Here is a 26,140-nt window from a genome sequence, read left to right as displayed (position 1 = left end):
ACGAGACTCGAAATCGGATCTAAATTTCGAGTCTTGATTATAACTCTCTAGGAGGCAAAATTTAATTAGTTATTTTTCGCCTACTTTATAATAATTTTTACCAAGAAATATTATGAGTGGCTTTTAAATGTCATTTGTCCATTAGAAAAGGTCAGTTTTCTTTAAAATGACGAGACTCGAAATCGGGTCTAAATTTCGAGTCTCGATGGAGGCCAAATTTGATTAGTTATTTTTCGCCTACTTTATAATAATTTTTACCAAGAAATATTATGAGTGACTTTTAAATGTGATTTGTCCATTAGAAAAGGTCAGTTTTCTTTAAAATGACGAGACTCGAAATTGGGTCTAAATTTCGAGTCTTGATTATAACTCTCTAGGAGGCAAAATTTAATTAGTTATTTTTCGCCTACTTTATAATAATTTTACCAAGAAATATTATGAGTGACTTTTAAATGTGATTTGTCCATTAGAAAAGGTCAGTTTTCTTTAAAATGACGAGACTCGAAATCGGGTCTAAATTTCGAGTCTTGATTATAACTTCTCTAGGAGGCAAAATTTAATTAGTTATTTTTCGCCAACTTTATAATAATTTTTACCAAGAAATATTATGAGTGACTTTTAAATGTGATTTGTCCATTAGAAAAGGTCAGTTTTCTTTAAAATGACGAGACTCGAAATTGGGTCTAAATTTCGAGTCTCGATTATAACTCTTTAGGAGGCAGAATTTAATCAGCTATTTCTCACCCATTTAATAGTATTTTGACCAAGAAATAATATGAGTGGGTTTTGAATGCCATTTGTCCATTAGAAAGGGTCCGTTGTGAGTTGAATTTGAATTTCATTATCGTGAAAATGCACGTTTTTGTGAATGTGTGTGTTAATATGTATGTCTGTGAATATGTTGTGTGATTGCTTGTTTTGTTTGTTTAAATACTTTTTTGTATGACTGGAAACTCGATATTATAAAGTCAAAACCTGAAAATTTGACACTCGATATTCGAAATTTGAGACTCGAAACTCGATATTATAAACTTGAAACTCGAAATTTGACTCTCGATACTCGAAACTCGAAATATAAGACTCGAAACTCGAAATATGAGACTCGAAACTCGAAATACAAGACTCGAAACTCGAAATACAAGACTCGAAACTCGAAATACAAGACTCGAAACTCGAAATATAAGACTCGAAACTCGAAAAATTTAACTCGAAACTCGAAATATGAGACTCGAAACTCGAAATACAAGACTCGAAACTCGAAATACAAGACTCGAAACTCGAAATACAAGACTCGAAACTCGAAATACAAGACTCGAAACTCGAAATATAAGACTCGAAACTCGAAATATATAAACTCGAAAAATATAACTCGAAACTCGAAATATGAGACTCGAAACTCGAAAAATAAGACTCGAAACTCGAAGTATAAAACTCGAAACTCGAGACTCGAAACTCGAGACTCGAAAATTTGACTCGAGACTCGAAACTCGAAGATAAGCAACACACATTTCATGTAGGCTACCATGTGTACTGACACTGACCTACATGTATTAGAGAATGAAGGTATTGTTTTTAGCCGCTCTCGTGTGTCTATCGTCTCATATATATAACACAGGCGACATCATTATTTTAAGTAAAACAACGAGGCGAAGACGAGTTGTTTTACTTAAAATAATTATGTCGCGTGTTATATGAGACGATAGATACACGACAGCGGCTAAAAGCAATACCTTTATTCTCTAATACATGTAGGTCAGTCTTAAAGGGAGTCTCCGGCAATCATAAAACATCCTGCCTTATATGTTAGAAAAATAATTATCACGCACAAATCACATGGATTTATTTAAAACAGACTCTTATTGACCATAAAAACGAATAAAAACAGTCGGCTCTCAAAACGCGGTATTCAAAATACTCGTACTCGCTATTTGAACCAATCGATTATAACCCTAGTTAGTAGGCCCTATAGGTAGTTCATAGTTTACAAAATGTATGATTTAATTTGATTTATTTGAATTGAAGTGTTTAAGAATGAGAATAAAGGTAAATTGCTTTTAGCCGCTGTCATGCATCTATCGTCTCATATAACACGTGACATCATTATTTTTGGCGTAAACAACCCGGGAAAACAACTCGGCATAATGATATCGCTCGTGTTATATGAGACGATAGATGCACTCCAGCGGCTGGGCTAAAAACAATACCTTTATTTTTTAAATAAAGACTACAAAACAATAAAGGTACCAGCTACTTTTTACACTGTATATTCTAATTAGAGACAGATTATGTCATAATTAGACAAAGCCCCCAATAGCTGAACCTTTTAGCTCGGATTTCAGAACTCATTCGTTGAAATTGTTCAAGAAAATAAAGACACGATGATCCAAAAACCTAAGGAAGATGCAAATTTAAAAGTTGCAGTTTGCTCCATTTCATGTCCTATATTGATATTGTAGTGACCTGACACTTCATTTGAAGTTTTCATTCATTCCATACACCGTAAGACTAGAGGTAAATGGAGTTGCATTCATACAACCAATAGAAATCGACTGGGCGGCGACAGGCCATAATAACAAAACATTATGGTTTTCGTAATCAAATTGGACGCAATAACTTTCAATAGCCTTTTATTATGTGTATTATTGATATTAGTATTACAAAGACATGCTTTGTTCCTTTGCTGATATATATTTATATTATATTTACCTGTATTCCAAGCATAAAGCACGGGGAAATAATGAATCACAGTTTGGAACATTTATTATAGGCCTATCGCATTTAACAGTTATATTTTGGTCATGATGAAATTATTACAGTAAAAGTAGAACACGCATAACACGTCATATTTTTGGTTGGCCTTTTGAATCTTGCCACTTCTAATTACGTTAATCCACATAAGCAACTTCTTTCAAGTCCTGTCCCGCATAAAACCTATTCATGCACATTCATACTGTTGTGTCATAAGCCTTGTTCACACAGTCGGACTTAAACCACTTAATACCGGACTTAAATTACGTCGGTAATAGTATCGGGTATAAGTGGCAGTGTGAATGAGCGTCGGATATAACTATATCCGACGTAATGTGGTTTAAATCCGACAATTTAAATCCGAAGATGACCAGGGTTAAGAGTTGTTAAGACCGATCGAAACGTTACGATCGGTAATAGTAATTACGTGTGAACACTGAACAGCGCTTTTGGGCTGTCGGATATAACTGTGACCTTTCACCTTTCTGCGTGATTCAGCGTGAAGAACACTTCCGGGTTAAATTAAATCACTCGCGCAACTGATTTGAAGCAGAGTATAAATAGTGTGACCAGTGAGAGATAAAACAAAATCATCATGGATGCAGGTGCGAATATCAAACGCAATAGAGGAATGAACTGGCAAGAGAAGGAGACATTAGCTCTGCTGACCATTTCCGGTTAGTTATGACCGGTAATAGCTCGGATATAAACACGTCGGACATAGAGCTATTGCCGACTCGTCGTGTTCACACAGTCGGACTATTACCGGACTTAAATTACGTCGGTAATAGTATCGGATATAAGTGGCAGTGTGAATGAGCGTCGGATATAAAAAAAATTACTATATCCGACGTAATGTGCTTTAAATCCGAAAATTTAAGGCTGAAGATGACCAGAGTTAAGAGCTGTTAAGACCGATCGAAACGTTACGTCCGGTAATAGTAATTACGTGTGGACACGCAGCACTATTGGGCTGTCGGATGTAATTGTGAGTAGGCCTATATCAAAATTTTAAGCAGAGTAATTTATGGCTGCAGCTGCAAATATTAATATAAACTAGCGGGATGCAGGCCTTTCCGTTTAGATTTTAAAGGCGAGTGGTTAATCACTCGCTAGCATGATTGTAGGCGAGTGGTCGAATTTTCACAAATATCACTTATTTAGGAAATAATCAAGTAGAGTTTCTGTCTTGACACGGTATTTATGTACATTTATGTTGAAATGCGCGCGAAGCGCGCTAACATTTGTCACTTTCTACGCTTGGAGGGAGTACAGCATCGATTAAATACTGAAATGGCTGATTCAGTGGCTGATTTTGGGAGATTCGCAGCGAGTGATATTTAGTGTCTATGGGGAGTGGAAAATCGCTCACTAAAAATCGAGTTTGGGCGAGCGGCGGCCATCAGCATCACCGTTAGATGAGTAAATGGGAGCGTTCACTATAACAGGAAGAATTACTGAACAGGTAGAATCATTGAAAATGAACATTAAAATCTGTTCTTTCTTACATTTCCTTTTAGCTTCTTTTTTATTTGCTGCTTGTGATTTCCCGTTTCCATAGAGGGATCAATTGGAATGACAAGGAAACATTGGCTATACTCAAAATTTGGAGAGACACGGAAAGTATTTCTGGGATAAAAAAACCTTTGGGAGGAGATAGCCACGCTATTACATGACAAGGGGGGGGGGTCCCGATACGGTCGGGGTAGCAGATACCTGTAGTGATAAAGGCACTGAAAACTCTCCATCGCACCCTCCATGATCGGGTGAAAAATTCAGGCGCAGGAGCAATTGACCATCCTTATTGGGATAACCTACACGAGTTTCGGGGGGTGGTAGCAAATGTTAACCCCAGAGGGTTCAGTGGGGGGGGCAGTATGGCCCTGGATGTAGATGGAGATGAAATTTATTAAGCCATAAGCATGATAACAGAAAGGCATGCAATTGCATTTTATAAGATGATTAGGAGGGTCCCAAATATATACGGAAAGAAAAATAGGGGGTGTCATAAAATATTTTTGATGACCAAAATGTAGGGAGTCACAACACAGCATGACTACAGATAGTGTGTTTATTTTATTCAAAAAGACTGATGCCTGTTTTTTTTGGGGGGTGTAAGCGGTGGGGGGGGTCATAAAATATTTGCTGCCGAAATAGGGGAGGTCGCAATTTTATTGAAGCCGACGTTTGTAAATTTGGGACCCCCAAGAAAAAAAAAAATAGCATGATGATGGGAGTCAGTGTAATTTTTTTATTTTTGTCATTTTTCAAAGATGTCCACCATAGTAGGGCCTACATGTATAAAATGCGATATAGAGCTAAGTCTACTGTAAAATGGGACTACTTTGTCAAACTAAAATAATAAAATTTTCTGATGATGCTCATGTAGAAACGGAAGGGATTTATGACCGGTAATAGGCTTTAACTAGGGATAACCATCAAAATTTCATGTTGCCCCTATTGCTACAAAAGATTGTGTTCTGGATAGAACTCATCAACAGAAGTATTTTGGTGGTTAAATGGTCAAAATCGGACAAAAACTTTTCGAATTATGAATTTTCAAAGTTTCCCATTCTGACCGGTCATTGGAACGAAATAAAATGACAAGGTCCAAAAATAGCAATTGGGAGCAAAATTGGCATAAGCATATATTTACCTTTATATATTTCTTTATTTTAACATATATGCAAACATGAAACAAGCATATTGTGAAAGTATCAAAGGGTTTCTTGTGAAATGGCACTTTACTAGTCAATGGCATAAATTATTTTTTCAAACTGAGGCATTGAAATCATGCATTTAGAGAACATTTGCCAAAAATCATCCAAGATGGCCGATATGGCACAAAATCAAAATTGCACTAAGTCCAGGTGAATTTTTTTTTTCACAACCAAAAATGTCAATGTTATTGGGTTTAATATGACCAATTAGTAGGTGTATGCAAACAAAATCTTCAGTGTCATTGAAGGTCATTGACTCATTCACAACAATAGAGGTTAATCCACTTCACTCATCAGGCTCATGTGTGACTTCCAACAAAAGGTGCTGGTTCCCGTAGTATTCTTCATTCAAACCAATTCAATGCATGACCTCGGAGTCACCTGCATGACTTTCGCGGGCTATTTTGAAACAGTTATGGTTGCACATTCAGGTACTTCTTTTGAAAGTTCTAAACAAGGTATAGCCAGCAGTAAGTTGTAGATGGTATAGGCCTAAATATAAGAAAACGTTTAGGGTTGAAATCAGGTGAAAAAATACATCGAATGAGCACGAAACTTCACATTTATGTTCAGAAAGGTGCCTTCTTAGCATGATTCGAAAGGAGTATGGAAATTCCAAAGGAAGCTGGTGATTTAATTTGTAACTCGAGATCTACTTGTTCATTTCTTTTTCCTTTTTACAGAGGGTATGATAGAGGTATTACTGGCAACTCTGCCAAATTACAGCTCAGTAGACTACGTTTTTCACCTGAAATTATTGACATGAATATTTTGTGCCATTCTTGAGCAGTGCTGAACTCAGCCACTGGCAATTAAACGCACTGTGGCGATGGACCAATTTTGACTCGCACTTACAGGAAAATGAAATAAGTTGTGTTGCTGTAATTTGCAAGATAGTTACAAAATATAATTGGCATTCACTTCCCCAATTTTTACAGAAAAATATTGAAAAATAAAAGAATGAGATCAATTTAGAAATGTCTGTGCAAGCAGTGCACAGTTGAGCTCCATGCATGTCTATGGGAGCGTTCTAATCAAGTTGATGGTTCATTGGTCATCCCTACTTTAACGGACATAACACCAAGGGGGTGACACTAAATTCACGGTTGTTCTATTAGCAACGCAAAATCTATGAAAAATTCAGCTGGTTTACTAGCTAGAAAGTGAGGCCAGTTATCGATCCGTTATAGCTCGTTATGAATAATTCATGTTCGACCCCTTGGATCATGTTAATTGAGTTTGGCAAATAACAACGTTGTTAGTTTTGCGAACTTTGCCTGTTCAATGAGAGTATAGCGCGCCCCAATACATCTGGGCACAAAACAGGCGAAAACGATCCAGTTTAATGAAATGGCGGACGGGTATTCCCATCAGGCACCAGTGATATGTTTTTTCAAAGAAAGTCTACTAATTTGATATGAAATGACATTTTGCAATAGCAAAGTCAAAATTAGGACTTGCTGTCAATAATATGAAGGAAATATGTGACAGAGGCAAGGTGGGAAATACAAGTAGTATTTAAGTTATAATAACCTTTGATACCCGACCTGACCTTCCATCATGGCGCCTTATTCGTCTTTATGTATTTCTATTATGCTCTCAAGTAAAATAAAATACCAATCTGCTCTGAGCAGACAATGTTACTTGGCTCCCAGCATGAATTATTGATTTTATACGTAAGTAAAGAAATGCACAGTGTATGTGCATGATGTGCAAGCATACTCCAAATATTTACGGTAAATCTGAATAGTGGTCACATGTTAACATATCATGTGTTCGGGAAATCACGTGGCAACATTTTAAGATTTCAGGCTTGTTTACTAGTTAATTGCCATTTGTACTCTTTATTATTTATCATGTTAATTAACATATATTTTAAATGCTGATTAATCGTGGTTGGCTACCCATGATATCTGTTAAATTCAATGTTTTATGAATATAATTCTACCACGCAGAGGGGGTCACGCAGCAGAATTTCACATCACCTGACTTAGCTACATTTCGAAGCTCTACTCTTCAAATTCATGTAAATTTCAAAGTTTATACATTTAATATATTTAATATGATACTAATTTTTTGTTATAACCAACTGGTACACGAAATATACTAGCTTATTACCTATACAGAAAGGTGATTATCAGCCTTCACTCAGCAAATTGACATGCCCGGCATATGCAGCCATTCTCCGTCTGGATAACATGACTGTCGCCCTCAATACGTCTGGGCGCAAATTTAAATAACAATACGCTATTTACATATCAATGCGGCCTCATGCTAATTAAAGCTGCCCCATCCAGGAGTTCATCTATGATAACACGTCGGGCATACGCTGGCGAAGTTACGTCATTTATCGGATTAATTACCATAGCAATAGGTGAAAACAATTTTGAACATTTCGCGCTGTACTACAAGCAGGTTGCACTCATCACCTGTATGTCTGCAATCATAGATTGAATACAATACCGGTCTTTTCAAAGATACTAATCTTACAGGTGCAACTAATCAGCATGATTCACCTATTGCTATGGTAGTTAATCCGATTATTATGTAACATCGCCAGCGTATAGCGCTATTGCCGACAAATGTGGACGCACTAAGGGATTAGCGGAAATATTTAATTCGATCGGACATAAGCCTAGATAAAATATTACCGGTAATAAGTGCATGTGTGAACACAGCTATACTCTTACTCTTGCCGTAAAAACAACAAAATGGCCTGTGTCGCAGTATATACATACAAAATACTTCACGTTCAAAGTTTAATTAAATTACTCGCTTTGTTTAAAAATAAATAGTATAGCACATAATAACTAGCGCCGTACTTTCCATTGATTAGAACATAAAAGTGCAACTTTTGATTTCGTTCCTTTTAAAGTTTTAGATCACCGTTTCTTTAATATCAACCAATTTCAACAAATGAGATCGTAAATCGGAGCTAAAGGATGACAGGTACTGTCTGCCTTTGACTTCTAATTATTGAAACCTTCCGTGGACCGGTAAACCCACAGTATTAACAGGCCTTGCCGTTTGAGGCAAGCGATCGCTCTCGCTCGCCACCGCTCGCCCAAACTCAATTTCTAGCGAGCGATTTTCCACTCGCCATAGACACTAAATATCGCTCACTGCAAATCCCCGGGTGTATAATCAAGTTTCAACATTTTCAATGTATTTAATTTGTTGTAATGAAGGGCGAAATATAAGTTGTGATAAAAGTTGTTTATTTCAACAAATTTCAGAGAATAAAATCTTGAGATTTGGTTGAGTGATGAGTTAAAAAAATGACGGTTGTGAATTCGGTTAATAACTTCCTCGACCTCGAAATGTTCCAAAGGAAAATGTTTAATTTTTCACAATGCCCTCCAAATAACTGATGCGCAGTTATTAACCTATAAACGGTGCGTAAAGTAATTCATATTGTTATGAATGATCTTTCATTCCTAGAGAGGATTCGACCACTAGATTCAACCGCTCGCCTAGCACTCATGCTAGCGAGCGATTGACCACTCGCCTCTAAAATCTAGACGGCAAGGCCTGTATTAATCTCAACGACATGCTCACCTGCATTCACCATGTCCACATCAAATCCTTTAATCTGACCGCTAATTTCATCACTAGAAATAAAGAAGTGAAAATGGATTATTACATGAGCAAAAGAAAGCATAATGAGGGCGAGGTGGCCTAGTGATCTATGGCGCCGGACCATTACGGAGAGTTGAGCGAGGGTTCCGTGGTTCGAAACCCCATCCTGCCCATCTAAATAGTTCCAATAGGTCGGAAATTGTGCAGGTATATACAGTGGGTGCCTGGCGTCTCGTGGTTCGAAGAGTCACGTAAAATGGCGGTTCCGTGTGTCAGATGAGCACGTACAAAAATTGCAGGCCGAAAAGAGTAGGGGGATCATCACCGGGCTTGTTACCTGCACCCTCCCTAGGTCCCAGGGCAGTAGTAGTTGTGTGTACAGTGATGGTAGTAGAATAGTTGTGTTAATGTAATGTTGTGGAATGGTGATATAAATTTAGATAAATTTACACTGATGCGCCGTGAGTGGTGCGCCTGAAATAAGAGGCGGGATTTCCAGAATTGATTGATTGATTGAATGGCTGTGGCTCTGATGAGGAGGGTGTTAACCAAGGATCTTAAAATTGCACAGGGGCGTGTGCGTGCCAAATTTTATAGCGATATACTAAATTCAGTGAAAATATGGTTCCAAAAACCGATGACGCATAAGGGAGTTTCGATCCTTTTTGGTTAAGCGAAAACATTGTACTGATTGTTTGCCTATAAAATCAATTCGTAACCATCCATAAAAATATTACTCACATATATTCAACGCTGTCCGCTGCATGTCCAATCGCTATAACCCAAATTCTGTCATCGTCATTCATCGCATCACTTTGAGCACCGCCTATTTTAGCAAAGAGAAAATGTCAACTTAATATGAATTTATGCACCTCTTGCGAGGAGGTCCTGCGTTTGGGAAACATGAAAGAAAACTGCCGTGGCTTGCATCATTGCTAAACGCAGAAGCGGCTGATGGGCACGTATATGGCAAGTATATTACACAATAGAACAGAAAAACCTGGTTTTTCGTCGATAAACGTGGTTTTTCGATCAAAAAAAAAACAAATTTATCAAAAACTATGACAAACGAATCGATAAACTTGGTTTTTCGATTTGATAAACCTGGTTTTTCAATAGAAATTTTCGAATTTGATTGTCATAGTTTTTGATAAAGTTAATCGACCGAGAAACCTGGTTTTTCGCTGATAAACTTGGTTTTTCAATTCGATTGTCATATATAGTTTTTTTGATAAACCTGTCGAACCTGTCATAGTTTTTGAAAAAACAGGTTTATCGACCGAAAAAAACAATCCTAGACACTGCCTCCAAAACAGCTCTGAGAGCCAGCTACATCATCTGGCTATGCAGAAATACAAATAATAATATAATTTTCTACCTATTTTGTCTGAATATATATTTTTGTATGTTTGCTTCGGTCTATAATCCTTGTCCCAATTTTGAAACTTTGATAACTGCAAACATTTGGAAGAGGAAGTCGTTCAGTATAATTATTTTTAACATCGTATAACTACCTGCAAATTTAATAGTCCTAAGTCTACCTTTAATGAACTTAATGCTTAGTTCACCGAATTCATGTGTCATTAGATCATGGCGAAAATACAAAGGAAATTATTCATGCTTCTTCGTATGTACCAGGTACCTATGGAAATTCAGCATAATACCCGAATTAACAAAAATGATTTGGTTGCCAACTTTTATGCGAACTTGCCGCTTGACGCTTAAGGGCTGGGGTATGAACGTTTGGACAGTATTTATTTTGGGACATTAGAGCACATCAGACATATCGAATTGCATTCTGAATATGAAGAATGTCATTCTGATATCAAATAATTTTGATTTTTGAAATTCGCAATTTAATACACATTTTATGGCAAATCATTAAAATTGATATTTTGATATTTAATAGTACTTGAAGTAAACTTTATAAATCTGATGATTTATACTTAACGTGTATGTAGGTGGGATGAAAAGCCGACGATCAATTGAAAATTTTGACCTTTCGTATTGAAGATATGGATTTTTTTCCCAAAACACCAAAAAAATTAGGTCTTTTTGGGAAAAAATCCATATCTTCAATATGAAAGGTCAAAATTTTCAATTGACCGTCGGCTTTTCCTCCCTGCTACATACACTTTAAGAATATATCATTAGATTTATATAATTTACTTCGAGGACTGTTATATATCAAAAATTTGAAAAATATCAAATTTTTATAATTTGTCATAAAATTTGTATTATATTGTGATTTTTAAAAATGAAAATTATTTGAAATCAGAAAGACATGCTTCGTATTCAGAATGCAATTCGATAGGTCTGAGGTGCTCTCATGTCCCACAAAAAATACTGTCGAAACGCAATAAACGCTCATTTTGGATCCCTTAAATAAGCACATTCCCAAAATAGAACCAGTCTATGAACAATACAGCTTAAAAATATCTGGTGAAATGTAAACCATGGTTGATATCACATGACTATACCCAGCAATCACAAAACGTTTTTAAAACGTCTTCAACATGGTACATTTTTGGTCCGGGTTTTGGTAAAAATATTTGAATAACATTAAATGTCATATAAAGGTCATGAAACACCTTTTAAAACCTAACATTATGTTAGGATATTTGCAGTAAGTTATCACAAATGTTTTTGAATGTTATGACAACGTTTTATACCCTTTGTATACCCTTTATATAACCCGACATTTAAACGTTTTCTGGTAACCTTTTCTAAACGTTTGAGAATGATGTAGAGGACGTTTTGTGTTTGCTGGAATGAAAGACTCTTACCATACCAATTAATTTCGCGTGGTATGGTTTCTATTCAGGTAAAGGTAAGACAATAATATTGTCAAATACTTTCTTCATACCCGCATGCAGAGCATGCAGGGTATATTCCCATTCTGTGGTTTCATCTTCTTCGTCTCCTCCTCCTCCTCCTCCTCCTTCTTTTCCTATCAAACACATCATTCTGTCAAGGCTAGCGCTAAAACTACAAAGGCCCCAGGGCCCATATGTGGTACAACTTATTGGCCCTACCCGTAGAAGTGCCTTTTGCCCATCTTGGCCCCAGAGGTCAAGGTCACGGGGCCCAGGGGCCCAAATGTAAAAATACAAAGCATGCTGTTTCTCGTCAAATGAAACAGCCTCAGAGCCCTGAGTTGGTACACTGATAGCCCCAGGGGTATTCTATATACACAAGTTTACATGAGCCCCATATGTCATATATTATGGGCCCCAAGGCCCCAAATGTTAAAATAAGGGGCAACAGATTGACAAGGCTAGCTGTAAAACTATAAGGGCACTAGGGCTCATATGTGGTACATGTATGAGCCCTAAGTTGTAAATGTGCCTTTTGCCCATTTTGGCCCCTGATGTTCAAGGCCCCAGAGGCCCAAATGTTAAAATAAAGGGCCGACCATTTCTCAGCAAATAAAATAACTACAGGGTTCAGATTTGGTACACTAATAGGTCTTCAGCATTATACTGTTATATGTATATATATGAGCCCCATGTATCACATAATATGGGCCCCAGGGCCCCAAACGCTAAAACATAGGGCCGACCGTTACTCAGCAAATAAAGTAGCTACAGGGTTCAGATTTGATACACTGATATGTCTTTAGTATTATATTGTCATATGTATATATAACCCCCATATGTCACATAATATGGGCCCCAGGGCCCCAAACGCTAAAACATAGGGCCGGCCGTTACTCAGTAAATAAAGCAGCTACAGTGCCCAGCTTGAGTCTACTGATAGCACTTGAGAATCATACTTCAACATATGTACATGAGCCCCATAAGTCATATATATTGGGCCCCAGGGCCCCAAATGTTAAAACAAAGGGCCGGTCGTTTCTCATCATATAAAGCAGCTTTATGGCTCAGAGTTTGTACACAGATTGCACCTGAGAATTACATTGTTGTATGTACATAAGAGCCCCATATATCACATAATATTGACCCCAGGGCCCAAACGCTAAAACATAGGGCCGGCCGTTACTCAGTAAATAAAGTAGCTACAGTGGCCAGCTTGAGTCTACTGATAGCACTAGAGAATTATACTTCAACATAATTATTTACATGGGCCTCATATGTCAAATATTATGGGCCCCAGGGCCCCCAAATGTTAAAACAAAGGGTGGGCCGTTTCTCATCAAAGAAAGCAGCTTCCGGGCTCAGAATTTGTACACAGATAGCACCTGAGAATTATATTGTTACTAACACCCACACACCCATCCACCCCACACACGTAGGACTAAACAGACAGATCGTATTATATCATAATTGGAAATACCAATACCCATTGGCTGTTCCATTTAATTTACATACTCTCTCTGAAATGGCTGTTCCATTTAATTTACATACTCCCTCTGGAATAGTTTCCCCTTAATCATATTGCATAGCCTCACTGTGAGTAAGAGAGACTGACAACAGCAACCTATGGAGAATAAGAGAGACGACTCCCCTGTGAGGGGACTTTTTACAATTTCTTTATTTTAAGTGCTACGACAGTGCAACCTACATTCGATTAAAGCTTGTGACTTGGACTTTCACTTTTTACACATTTTCTGCCCAATTGGGCGACTTTTTACAATTTCTTTATTTTAAGTCTTGTGCAGTTTATAAAACCATAACTACCAAAAAGGACACACACATTTTACAACAAGATATGGAGTCACTTGAAAAGTGGCAAAACATTCGGCAAATGGCATTTAACACCAGCAAATGCTTTTTGCTATGCATCCCTCACAAGAAAACCAAAACAAGAAACACAAAATCATAGTTACCTGGGTGTTGAAATAACAAATGACCGTAGGTGGAATGCACACATAAACAACATAACAGCAAAGGCAAACCGCCAGTTGGGCTTCATCAGGAGAAATCTCCTATCGTGTCCCAAAGAGTTAAAAGCTCAGGCTTATACAGCCTTGGTCAGACTTCAGCTAGTATTTGTCATCAGTTTGGGATCCGCATACAGGTGAACTTAAACAGCAGCTTGAATCCATTCAAAGAAGGGCTGCAAGGTTTGTTATGAGAGATTACAGGAAAACCAGTAGTCGAACAAGTATGATGGCCGAACTTGAGTGGGACACTTTAGAAGACAGACTCACCCTCATGCACAAAATCACCAGTGGTCATTCTCATATTTCCTAAAACCTGGAACCAGATTCCATAAAGTATCATAGACATAATAAAATAAACCAAAGCATTCAAGAGAGAAGTATAAGACACTACCAAAGCACAGTCCAAAACAACTAAGCATCTTTACATTCTGTGCACATTACCCTTCTCGCCTGGTTTCGTAGGAGTAAGCGTTAAGAAGTATACAACCAGAACCAGTCAGCTTGAGCTACCATAGCTATCAAAAATCAGTAAACATGAACAGATTTATAATGGATGTTCTTCACGAAGAAGCATACAATTGCATAACTTAAAAACAAATCGGTTTGGGGGCGCTTTATACTTTGTAAACTTGTAATATTTTTCTGAGCTACTAGACACACTAACAAGTTTAAAATATGTTAATAAACTGTGCACACAAAGTTTCATAGTACTTTAGGGGGCAATTTGTGAATAAATCAACGCTTAGGGAACAACCCCAAAGTTCGAAAAAGTCCTATAAACGAAAGTCCTTTCCTTAGAAGGCTAACCCCCTCCCCTCTAACGAAAGTGTCAAATATCGAAAATTCCAACCCGTATTCATAGGATACAGGGGCATTCGCTAAGGTGTATGGGGTTGTGGCGGGGGTGCGACAAGGCTAGGATATATTGATCACGTTTATGGAAGAAACAAATATTGTATTTTATTTTAAAATATTTTTCTTGATACCTTTTTTGGCACGAAAAAATTAGGACTTGCTGGATTATCAAATTAAAAAAAGAATCAAAGTGTGGTACAGCTACTTTAAAAATGTTACTTACAAGTTGCAGGTTGCCAGTACTGCACTGTATATTGATTTGAAAACATTTTGAAGCAACCGCTGTAAAATGTCAATATCGTACTTCGGAAAATACTAAAATTTGAAAATGATATATCAAATCCTTAAAAAACATCAACTTTGACCGATGTTTTAACTACTTTTATACGGACGTAACCTGACTTTTTTACCCCCTCCCTCTCTAACGAAGCCTTACGAAAGACTTTCGTTTATAGAACTTCATCGAACTGTACTAAAACTATTAAATTTGTATAGATGGATTGTGTTCTTCGCATTTGTGATACCTGCTTTGTCACAAAGCGCAATTTGATTCTTTCAATTTATATCCGTTTGAATCAGCAACTATGTGTACCCGTATGTATCATGATAAAATCACCAAAACCTACCTTTATCACCGCCTCCAATAATAAAGTTGTTGGTTTCCTTCTGTGACACGCTAACTGCGGCCATAATAACGGCAATTATCCCAATCACTAACGCCAAGACGCTTAAAATGGTAGGTAGATTATTGTAAGACCCAGAATCCCCCATTTTGATTCTGTTTCGTGCCACTTATGAACAAAATTAGTTCCGAGCCGAACACCTTTTGCGTCGTACATGTATTACATGTATTACATGTATTACATGTACTATCGCATGTACAAGGTAGATAACTAAACCTTTAGTCGGGTCATACGATTGTCTCTACATGTACTTAATTCGAACAAAATGTTGTCACAGGCCACTTATTCAATTGTGTTGTAATGTATGCAAGCAAATTCCACCCAGGGTAACATACAGTTTATGCCTGGTTAGATTTGTGAACAACACACCTTTGCTGATGAATGATTTCTTAAGTTCGAACTTTTTATGTTTACTTACTACTTGTAAAAAATAGACTCATCTGTCTCAATTCGATCCGGAGTGGGGGTGGGGGGGGGGGGGTGGGGCAAAAGCCCTTAGACATTAACTCTCAGACAGAGTTTGGTCTCAGACATTTAATACCAAACCAAAAATCCCCCACAAAAAAGAAACAAACAAACAATGAAACAAAAAAATCTCAAGCAGATGGTATGAAAGGCTAATTTTTAAAAAAGTCGACAAAATTCCATTTTCGGGATATATGCCAGCAATAAACATTGCGTCTGAATCAGCACTAGGCCTCAGACAGATAATCTTATATGGTGTCCTGTAATCTGTATTCCCTTTAAAGATCTTCCACCAGAACTCGTACCTGCCTGAGATGGAGAGCAATGTGATTGCTCCGTAAATTGGTTGAGTCTAGCTTTGTCTGCATCCATCGTGAGACTAAGGGTAATCCGAACTGCAACCTCTACTGACAACTCGCCCAGCCAGCGCGTCATTATGACTAAAACCCTAATAAGAATCAATATGGAAGTGAAAGTAAAAAGAGGCCGTAATGTCCGAGGCCAATACGGGCGCAACCACCAGAGAAAGGATGGTTGCAGATTGCCCAGTCATGACTCGGAAGCCAACAATTCGTATGACGTTTTTGCAGCCAAAGCCGAAAGGACGCTGCAAGATTGATGAGAGAGCCATGAGTGGACAAAGAAGCATCAGTATTAATGAACTTACCTGATATGGTAGTATTTTGGGGTTCCTTGACCCTAAAAACATATGTTTAGACACCAACGTCAGGTCTACGAACCTCTAACACAAAGATAAAGTCAAAAGTAGTCAATTTGGCGGCCATTTTGAAAAGCGCCATCTATAGAAAAGTTATTCATATTCTATTAGTCTATACTAGTAGGTTTTTTTGGGGGTTCCTTGACCCTGAAAACGTATGTTTAGACACCAACGTCCGGTCTCTATGAACCTCTACAGCTGAGATAAATTCAAAAGTAGTCAATTTGGCGGCCATTTTGAATAGCTCCCTCAATAGAAAAGTTATTCATATTCTAAGTCTATACTATTAGTTTTTTCGGGTTCCTTGACGCTGAAAACATATGTATAGACACCAAAATCATATCTCTATGTGCCTCTGGAGCTAAGATATACTCAAAAGTAAACTGAGCTCAAAAAGAAACTTATAATTTTGTACAACTTATGAATCACAAGGTCATATCTTAAAATACTGTCAATCAAAATGAACCAAAATTACACAAAGGATTACTTTAATACTCTACTCAAAACACATGTCAGTAACCAAGCAGTTGTCCAACTGACACAACAGCAAAATGCACTGTCGTGGGACAGCTTCCTGGACTTCCTCCACTTTCACAGCCCAACATTTGGCACCCAGCACAAAAAATCTGTGAGAATGCACACAAGATCCTTGCTCTGATGATAAAACGGTGCTGCTTTCTGCTTTTCATACACTTTTTTCATGAAACAGGGCTGGGCTGTGAATGTGGTCCAGGAAGCTGTTCCATGTCAGTGCATCTTGCTGTTGTGTCAGTTGGATAACTGTTTGGTTACTGACATGTGTTAAGAGTAGAGCATTGAAGTAAACCTGTGTGTAATTTTGGTAGAATTTGATAGACAGGATTTCAAGATATGACCTTGTGAAAAATTATAAGTTTCTTTTTGAGCCCAGTTTAGTTAATTTGGCAGCTATTTTGAAAAACGCACTCTACAGAAAAAGTTAGGCATATTCAGATTGATCACCCAAGTTTTTCTGAAAGCCCTTGACATATACAACAATAAAATAATGGTTAATTGAGTAAAACGGATATGGCCACGAACTCCACCATAGAGCCAGGAGTAGTATTCTTTCATATAAAATAAATGATATAAACGGTAGAACTTGTGGTTTGAAGTGCACATGGTTACAAAATCCAAAGTTCATTTTATTTGTACAGTGTGTCTGGTTACAAAAGTTGTTTAATAGGAATTTTCATATCAAAATATATAAGAAGAAATTAATTTTTAAATATATTTTCATTAAATATATAAATAATAAATAAATAATAATGAAAAAAAACCGTAGCTTCTATCCATTGGTTCTCAAACTCATGTTGTTTGGAGTTCCCTTTTGGTACAGAATATGCTATAGGCAACACTTTTCATCGTACTTTATAACCTGTGATAAAAACAATTTTAAGTTACTGTTTTACGCAGAATGAAGTTAATTGTACAGCTCTTTACCTAGGGATACTTTTGGCTAGAATTACTTTTAGCCAATAATTTTTTATTGGTTTTGTATACTTTCTTTTTCGAGTTTCGAAGTCTTTTCGCTACATTTTTTAAACCATAAGCTTAATTCATACTTCATTTGGTAGCGCCGATGAACTGTTACTGGCCAATGATCTAAATCGTTCTTCTAAGTATAAGAAGTAACGAACACCTTTTACCTGATGTCATCACTAGCGAGACGTTAATATCTTACTACTCATGCACAGAAATAAAAAATAAAATAAAATAAAGTTGGCTTGCAATACGCAGAAACGCACACACTGTTAGCTCATCAACACCGGTATCAACAAGCATGCACTGTAACTTGAGAGAACAATATGTGCGAGCATTATTATTTACAGCTAAACAAGGCTTTCTTGGTGAGAGAAAAGTAGTTCAAATGTTGACGGATAACTCCATCTTCGAGCTTGTGTTGTATTTATTTCGAGACAAAATCCTCTGTTTTACTATTTTTAGTTGTGGAAAAAAACACTATGTGCCTTAACGTAAAGCTACACAGATCTTTCAATCAACCATGTTCATGTACAGATAATGTTACGATTTGATTGTTTCTTTGTGCAGCTCAAGTAACGTCTATCATAAATAAATTCACATAACCAATATTGTTTTCACGCCTAGCACGTGATGTCGTTACATGATTTAAGTATAGATTTCCTGCTTTGAAATTCGCCTTTCCATCTTCAGTTGGCAACTGGAAATACCTGCCATGTTTATCAAGTAATTAAGACCCACGTGATGACACTCTACTGATGGTTTCTGTAGAAATGGTACTTTGATACTCCTGTTATAATTGACCTGCAAATAGATATGTTGCCAGATTCAAGCTTATTATTTGGATATTCAAAGTCAGAAACATATCTAGTCTGCATTATTAATGGCAGTGGCCGTGTACATTAGTAATTTATGTTACAAGTTCCTAAAAAATATTTTTATTAAAAAAATATTTGCGTCATATTTGTTCCACAAAATATTCCCTGGAACAACAGTGACCAACGGTGTACTTAATAAATGAAATTGTATCAGCTTGTATCGTACTATCAAGCTTCGGGGGCACCCTAAATTGGAAGGCTATTATTGGCCTCGTAAATTTTATTACTCCTCTCCATTTTGAAATTACAGTACTGCTGGTATAGTCACTTTCGTGGTAAAATGTCAACCTCAATTGGAAGTATTGGAATTTGTAAAGGTCAAAATATTATATCCTCCTGAAACAGCACTTTTAACCCTTTATAATACTTTGGTCCTTTCACATTTTACAAAATCGTGCTTTACGGGAGGTTAGTAATAGCGAGTACAGAAGTCATTCAAATCCACTGTTTATCAAATATAATCAACTCAAAGTTCGTGGCATATGTAAACTGAATATTGGCACATTCCTGTATAAATATTGGAATAACTTGTTGCCACCAGCTTTTATCAATAATATTTACAACCAATGCAGATAATCATAACATTATAATGCTAGATATGTTTCTGACTTTGAATATCCAAATATTAAGCTTGAATCTGGCAACATATCTATTTGCTACCAGGGTGTAAAGATTTGGAGCAATATCCCAAACCATGTTAAAAACTCCAGAAGTCTGAATTCTTTTAAAGGTTCTTATAAGGACTCTCTTATTTTAGAGTACAAAAAGTTATACTAATAGAGGCTGGGACTTGGCAGACCTCTGGCCTATTTCTTAGTTCTCCTCTACATTGTTTTCAGTAATTGTACTTTAAATTTCATGGGTTTTTTTTTTATTGTACTTGTGGAAAAATAAAAATGTTATGTTATGTTATGTTGTGTTGTGTTGTGTTGTGTTGTGTTGTGTTGAGTTGTGTTGTGTTGTGTTGTGTTGTGTTGTGTTGTGTTGTGTTGTGTTGTGTTGTGTTGTGTTGTGTTGTGTTGTGTTGTGTGGTATGTTATGTTATGTTATGTTATGTTATGTTATGTTACGTTTTGTTATGTTATGTTGCTGTTACCGTTGTCTGCAAACATATCCACTGATTAAAAGTGCAAATTGAGAGAACCATCCGTGTCTGCGAGTTTATAGTTACATCTGTATAGTTTTGTTATTGGAGAGAGAAAAGTAATTCAAACGTTTCGAAATAACTCCATCCTTGAGCTTGTGTTGCATTTCAAAGGAGAAAACACGGCTGCTTTTTGGTTGTAGAAAAAACATTGTCTGATAGCCGTAAAATGTTTCAATCAACTGCGTTCATGTGACAATGGTACGAGTTAGTTGTTACTTTGCATATCTCGTGTAACTTTTACTATCATAAATAAATTCACATTACCAATATTGTTTTCACATCTAGCTCATGATGTCACGATATCACAATGTAAACCACATTTCACTTCTAAAACATGTTATTCATGTGATTCTTACCGAATAGTGGTAAATGTATGTTGCATGATCAAAAGATAAAAATAGCGTAGTTGGAGAACATCTTACATTCTGAAAGCCAGACTTTAGCTATGTCATTCAGAAAGACATCGATAAAAATTAAAGTAGAACGTAATTTGCCATTGTTTGTCAGGATCGTTTGATGTATCTAGAATTGGCTTCATGAATGCAAACTATATCTATTTTTATCCTAAATAATATTTCTTTATTTGCAAGGGTTAGGTGATTAATACCGCCATTAAAACAGCTGGAATAGGTGAAACAAGCAACAAGGAAATTTTATAAACATATTTTATCAAACAATAAAAGGAATTATTTGTATTAAAAGCTTGAAAGAGTAATTTCCAGTAACTAAGTAGCGCCACCAATTTTGGCATTAATAGATATATTTTATATCCGAAAAAGCTTTAAAAAATACTATAAAAGTGAATAATTTTATAAAAGAGGGGAAATTAAAGCATCTGTATACATTAGCACGATATCACTTTGAGCTGTTAAGCCTAAAATCTGGTTATACATGATGTTTTGTTTGAAAATCTAATAAATGATCCCATCAAACAACCGTGTTGTGCATTAAGAACGAAAAAAGTCTACATCGGTACTCCCTTGTATGATGTAACAATGAGCATCTCATTTGATTTTGAGTGACAACCCGTAGACTAGATAAATACATTAGTTGCTTCCTTGGATTATGTTACAGAATTCACACTTTACTTTACTTTTAAAATAAATGCGGTGAAAAGGACTACTTTATACAGTAGTAGATTTAAAACAACAGTCACAAGACTTACTATTTGCAGAGCTGTTGTAGCTTACGACCTGGAATTACAGGACTACTTTGGGTTGGTCTTTTGCAAAATGTACGTAATATTCATTCCAATAAACTTATCCATTGTATGATGTAGCGGAGTGTAAACTAACTAGGAAAAATGAGTCGGAAAACAACTTGTAAAAAGACTGATTGATTACCATCTTGTTCTGAAATACTTTTGTGCATTTATAAGTTATATGAATTCCACATCCAAAAGACAAAGAATTTTTGTTATGGTCCATCTTTTCTCTCAAAAGCAGATCTGCTGAAGTGTTCCAGGTGATGTGGGAACAGAAAACACACGAAAAGTTTCCAATGTATACAGAATGAAAGGGCAAATCCACGCATACAAAACGTTTTCAACGTATACATAATGAAACATTAATATTGTGGCTAGACTCAATAGCTTACAAATAATAACTATAGAAATCTCCATTTACAATTTAATGCATGAAACTATAGTTACGGTATTACAAAGTTAATTTAAAAAGAAATTCATGTTTCCAGAATGTTATAGGACTTATTAGTATCATCGGGGCATGCATCAGAATTTAATAGAATTGAAGGAATGAAATGAATTGAAATTGACACAAAACGTCTACAATATGTATTATGACGTGCTCGAAGGAAAACAATCATGTTAACAGTATATACAAGGGTTGAAAAGTGGGTCGAAATACAATATAGCCGTAAGTATAATGCAGCATTATATTTTGAACTAGTTTCATCAAGAACGTGGCGACTACATGTAGCGAATGTAATCTTTGAGAAAAAATGTAAATCTCCGATGGCTATCTATCCCTTATTCAGCCTCAGGAACCACGCTTGAATTTCACCTTTTAAGATGATTATCGATTCCATTGACATTATTGAGGGCATAATACTGAACCATGAGCTACGAGCTTTGATTTAGTCCCAAATTACTTCAAACGGCGAACAGGCAAGTGAAAAAATGTTGTGAAGCAACATAATTAAATTCGTATAGGACATCTCTGAGCATGTCGATGTTGTATTCTAAAGGACATGTTCTGATAAGTGCTGATTTTTAGAAGATTGAATTTTACATATCCGATGACTGTGGTATTACCTTAACTGTTGTTCACCAAGCAAGTAAGAGCACTTAATGAAAACATATTTGTTTAAACCACGAGGGCACGGTGGCTCAGTGGTTACGGCCTTGGACTCATAATCTGAGAGCTTGCTTTACGTACGTGGGTTCGAGTCCCCGTCCCGCCACCGTGTTGCGCCCTTGGGCAAGGCGCTTTGTCTCGCTTGCTTCACCCCACCCAGGTGCAATGGGAAGCTGTTAGGGGTAGTCACAGTCGTTGTACTGATGAACCCTGCGCCATTTGTAGGCAGCAAACGTGGTGCCGATATATTCTAATAACGGCGGAATAAATGTAAAGCGCTTTGAGGCTGTTTACGGCATAAAGCCACTGTAAAGCGCTATATAAATATCTACATTTATTTATTTTATTTTTTAGATCAAATATTTAATCTAATAATTTTTTTTTTTTAAATAGCAGCTAAATGTGCAAAATTGGTTGCATGGCAAAAAACGAAGTCATTTGTTATATTTAGGTTTTAACGTTATAATGTTACAATTACGTTATAGAACCTTCCATATGTAACCAAAATACACAAGTACAGCCATACCAATATCCCGAAAATGCCATTTTTGTTCCTATTTATATCTGAAAGGTCGTGAATTTTCATGAAATGTCATGAAATGTCATGACAAGTCCTGAAACAAGATTATAAGTTTGGCTTTACAGATTTACAATGCCAAACACTCCTGATGTGTCTTGAAACAAACTTAATGTCTACAAGATGGGTGGCTATTAAAGACGATTACATGGAGTTGTGAAAGGTTGTATTGTCACATAGTATTAGTGGCAATTGGGATTACTGAAGTATTAATCTGATTTCCTTCCAACCAGTGTAATATCCAAGGACAAGCTTTCAATCAAGTGAATTCTACCCACAGACTATCACCAACTCTTGATGGATGATGAGAACAAACTTCCAATGTCTCTCCAATCCACGCCTTTTCAATTTAGCAACATAAATCATGACACAAAGTTACTCAAGCAGATATAAAATTGTAAGTTTCTAAAAGTTCGCTGTGTTATATATTGCTGGCGATCCGATTCTAGTCTAGATTTCCGCCATTTCCTTTCCAGCTTACGACGGAAACGTCTAGACTGATGAATTTCTTCATTATACCAAGGATTTGATGGTCGAGAACGGATGGTATTCTTTACCGGCGCATGTTTGTCAAGCACCTGCCTAACAATGGTATCATAGCATATTGCCATATCGTTGACATTTTCATACTTTTTATCAAAAGATGCAAATTCAGTAGAAAGATCAGCCTAAAAGGCATCCTGATTCACTTGATTTAATCTACGAGAGGCAACCATGATCTTTTTTGGTTTAGGCTTATGCTGCTGTACACTGAATGAAATTACATTATGATCAGATAACCTTAAATCTACTGCACAATTCATAACCAGGTCTTCATCAAGCCGTGATATAACAAGATCAGTTGTGTTCCCATTGATGTGCGTTGGCCCAACAACATGCTGATGAAAACCTGCGTTATCAATTGTGGTAAGAAAGTGTGATACATCGGACTTGAATGGTTCGTTCACATGTATATTAAAGGCACCTACTAATACTATCTTACTCGACATGGTGTTTACAAATTCAATAAAATTATCAAAGTCATCAAGAAATTCAGAAGTCTTGAGTTTGTTTACTGATGATGGGTAGGGTCTATATATCACTATATAGAACACTTCCTTCTTGGGATCTGTAAAGCATGTGTGCTCAAAAGTACGGAATTTCCTGATTCCCATGTCAAATTTCTGGAAGTTCATTTCAGATCTGAACAGCACACCAATACCACCTCCATAGGTTGAGGCTCCTCTAGGTGTGCTGAGGAAACTGTATCCGGGTAGAGTCAATTCTCTGATACATACGGGATCAACTTGATTTAGCCACGTCTGAACTACGAAGAAACGGTCTACGTCATGCTCAAGCACATATTCTGTGAACATGGTGGTTTTGTTCCGAATAGAACGAGCATTCCACAAACATAATTTGACATAGCCATCAGTGGTATGATCTGTTACTTGCTTGCTTAATCTTGCTTGCTTAACTCCAATTTCAACTTTTTCTTGGCGAAGAAGGAGGTCAATTTCATCAGTCTTGTTTCCCAAAGATTGGGCATTTGTCATTAATATAACAGGTAACTGGTTACCTCTAGTTATTCTGACGGGAGCGATACAGGGGGTGTCAGCAGTGAGTTCTTGTTCCTGGGGTTCTTGTTTCAGAGATTGAAGTTCAGTAGTTTTGTTCTGTTGGTTAGTTTGGCGGCGGGTGTGCGCACCACCACGAATACCCCTATGCCTATATATACCACAGTTCTTGAGATCGGTGTAGGTACTAGGTGGTACCCATTCGGTTCTATTATATATGTCTCTTTTTCCACATTACTGGTAATAAATATCAAACAGTCATAATTGGTAGTCACTTCAAATCATGCCCAAGTCAACGAGGTTTAAGAATGTCCTCTCATTGTTAATAGATGGTCTCCTCAAGACACTATCTTGGCCGCAATCATATTTAGAAGCATTATCAACACTGATCAAGAGAGTACCAGAAATACACTCATGTATGGAGGTATGTCAATGACCTGACACTTGATGAGAACAGGAATAAAGACAACTCTGGGTCCAATTTTATACAAGTTTAAGAACTTCCTAACTTCTCTTAAATAAGTTAAGAAGAATTTCTAAGATTAATCTTACCTTCAGCTTTATAAAATACGTCCCAACTGAAATCCAGAAAAACTCTCTTCAATCCGGAAGAAGGAAGAACCGATAGCAATTCAAGATCTCAATCCGGAAGAAGAAAAAGAATCCATAGCAGTTCAAGATTTAGCCGTGTGTACCCCGTTTTACCTGTGTAGAGCTGAACTACAGAAACATTTCTCTCTATAGCTCAGTTTTCACCATTATTGCATTTTGTTCGATCTTGCCTTTTTAGGCTCATGCTGTGCAATATCTTGCTTGTCTTTTTCAAACTGGTTTTTAATATTTTGGTTTGCTTGCTTATATCGAAGGGTTTCCTCACACTATTTGTATGTTTTTAAAATTGTAAATTCAAATATTGTTCTCATATTTTACAAATGTATGTGCTTTTAATTTCATGTTTTGTAAAGCGCCTTGAGTTCTTTTGATGTAATAGCGCTATATAAGAAATAAATATTATTATTATTATTATTATTATTAAACGTGTTAATCTAAGGCCCATTCAGTGATTTGCTCCACATTAGGAAACGAATTAGGAAACCTTCTGTTAATAAAACACTATGCTGAGCCACCAGCCTGGGTGGTTCACGCTCCAGTAATTTCAGATGATTGAGCTCAGAAATGCATCAAAGAATGTCTTCCAATTCATGAAAACAGATAGATAATCAAGCTTATCGGATTAAAAGCTTAGAGGGAAGGTGTTGCTGCTCAGCGAGTGTTTGTAATTATCAGAAGGTTTTCTCCAAATTCATTCTCTAATGAACCAGACGATCGTAAAAATCATACAAATTAAGATTTGGGAACCTTTGTCATTTTCATAGACGTGCTAGTGGTTCAGCTGAAAGCCGTGTATTTAAGACAAAATAGGGCATTTACATGAATCAATGGGGGCTTCAACTTCGTCTGCTGTTTTCTTCGTTTTTTCATTTCAAAAATACCAAATTACAATTTGATGACGTATCCTTCAATTCTAGGCAATTTATAAACAATTTTAATTT

At 36.6% G+C, this 26,140-nt stretch overlaps 1 protein-coding gene across 1 annotated transcript in view; it reads right to left on the bottom strand.

Moving 5' to 3' along the window:
- Positions 1-15,621, bottom strand: part of LOC140157543 (ABC transporter arginine-binding protein 1-like) — a 62,752-nt gene extending 47,131 nt beyond the window's left edge. The window contains exons 1-3 of the mRNA XM_072180775.1: positions 15,375-15,621; positions 9,789-9,873; positions 9,027-9,079 (exon numbers count right to left, since the gene is read on the bottom strand). Coding sequence (XP_072036876.1) covers positions 9,027-9,079; positions 9,789-9,873; positions 15,375-15,519 — 283 coding nt within the window. The 5' untranslated portion in view covers positions 15,520-15,621. The remainder of the gene's footprint in view (positions 1-9,026; positions 9,080-9,788; positions 9,874-15,374) is intronic.
- Positions 15,622-26,140: the final 10,519 nt, after the last annotated feature.

This window comes from Amphiura filiformis, chromosome 7 (assembly GCF_039555335.1).
Source record: "Amphiura filiformis chromosome 7, Afil_fr2py, whole genome shotgun sequence".
NCBI lineage: Eukaryota > Metazoa > Echinodermata > Ophiuroidea > Amphilepidida > Amphiuridae > Amphiura > Amphiura filiformis.
Note: the sequence above shows the minus strand (reverse complement) of the source record. Positions and strands in the feature narration are given on the sequence as shown.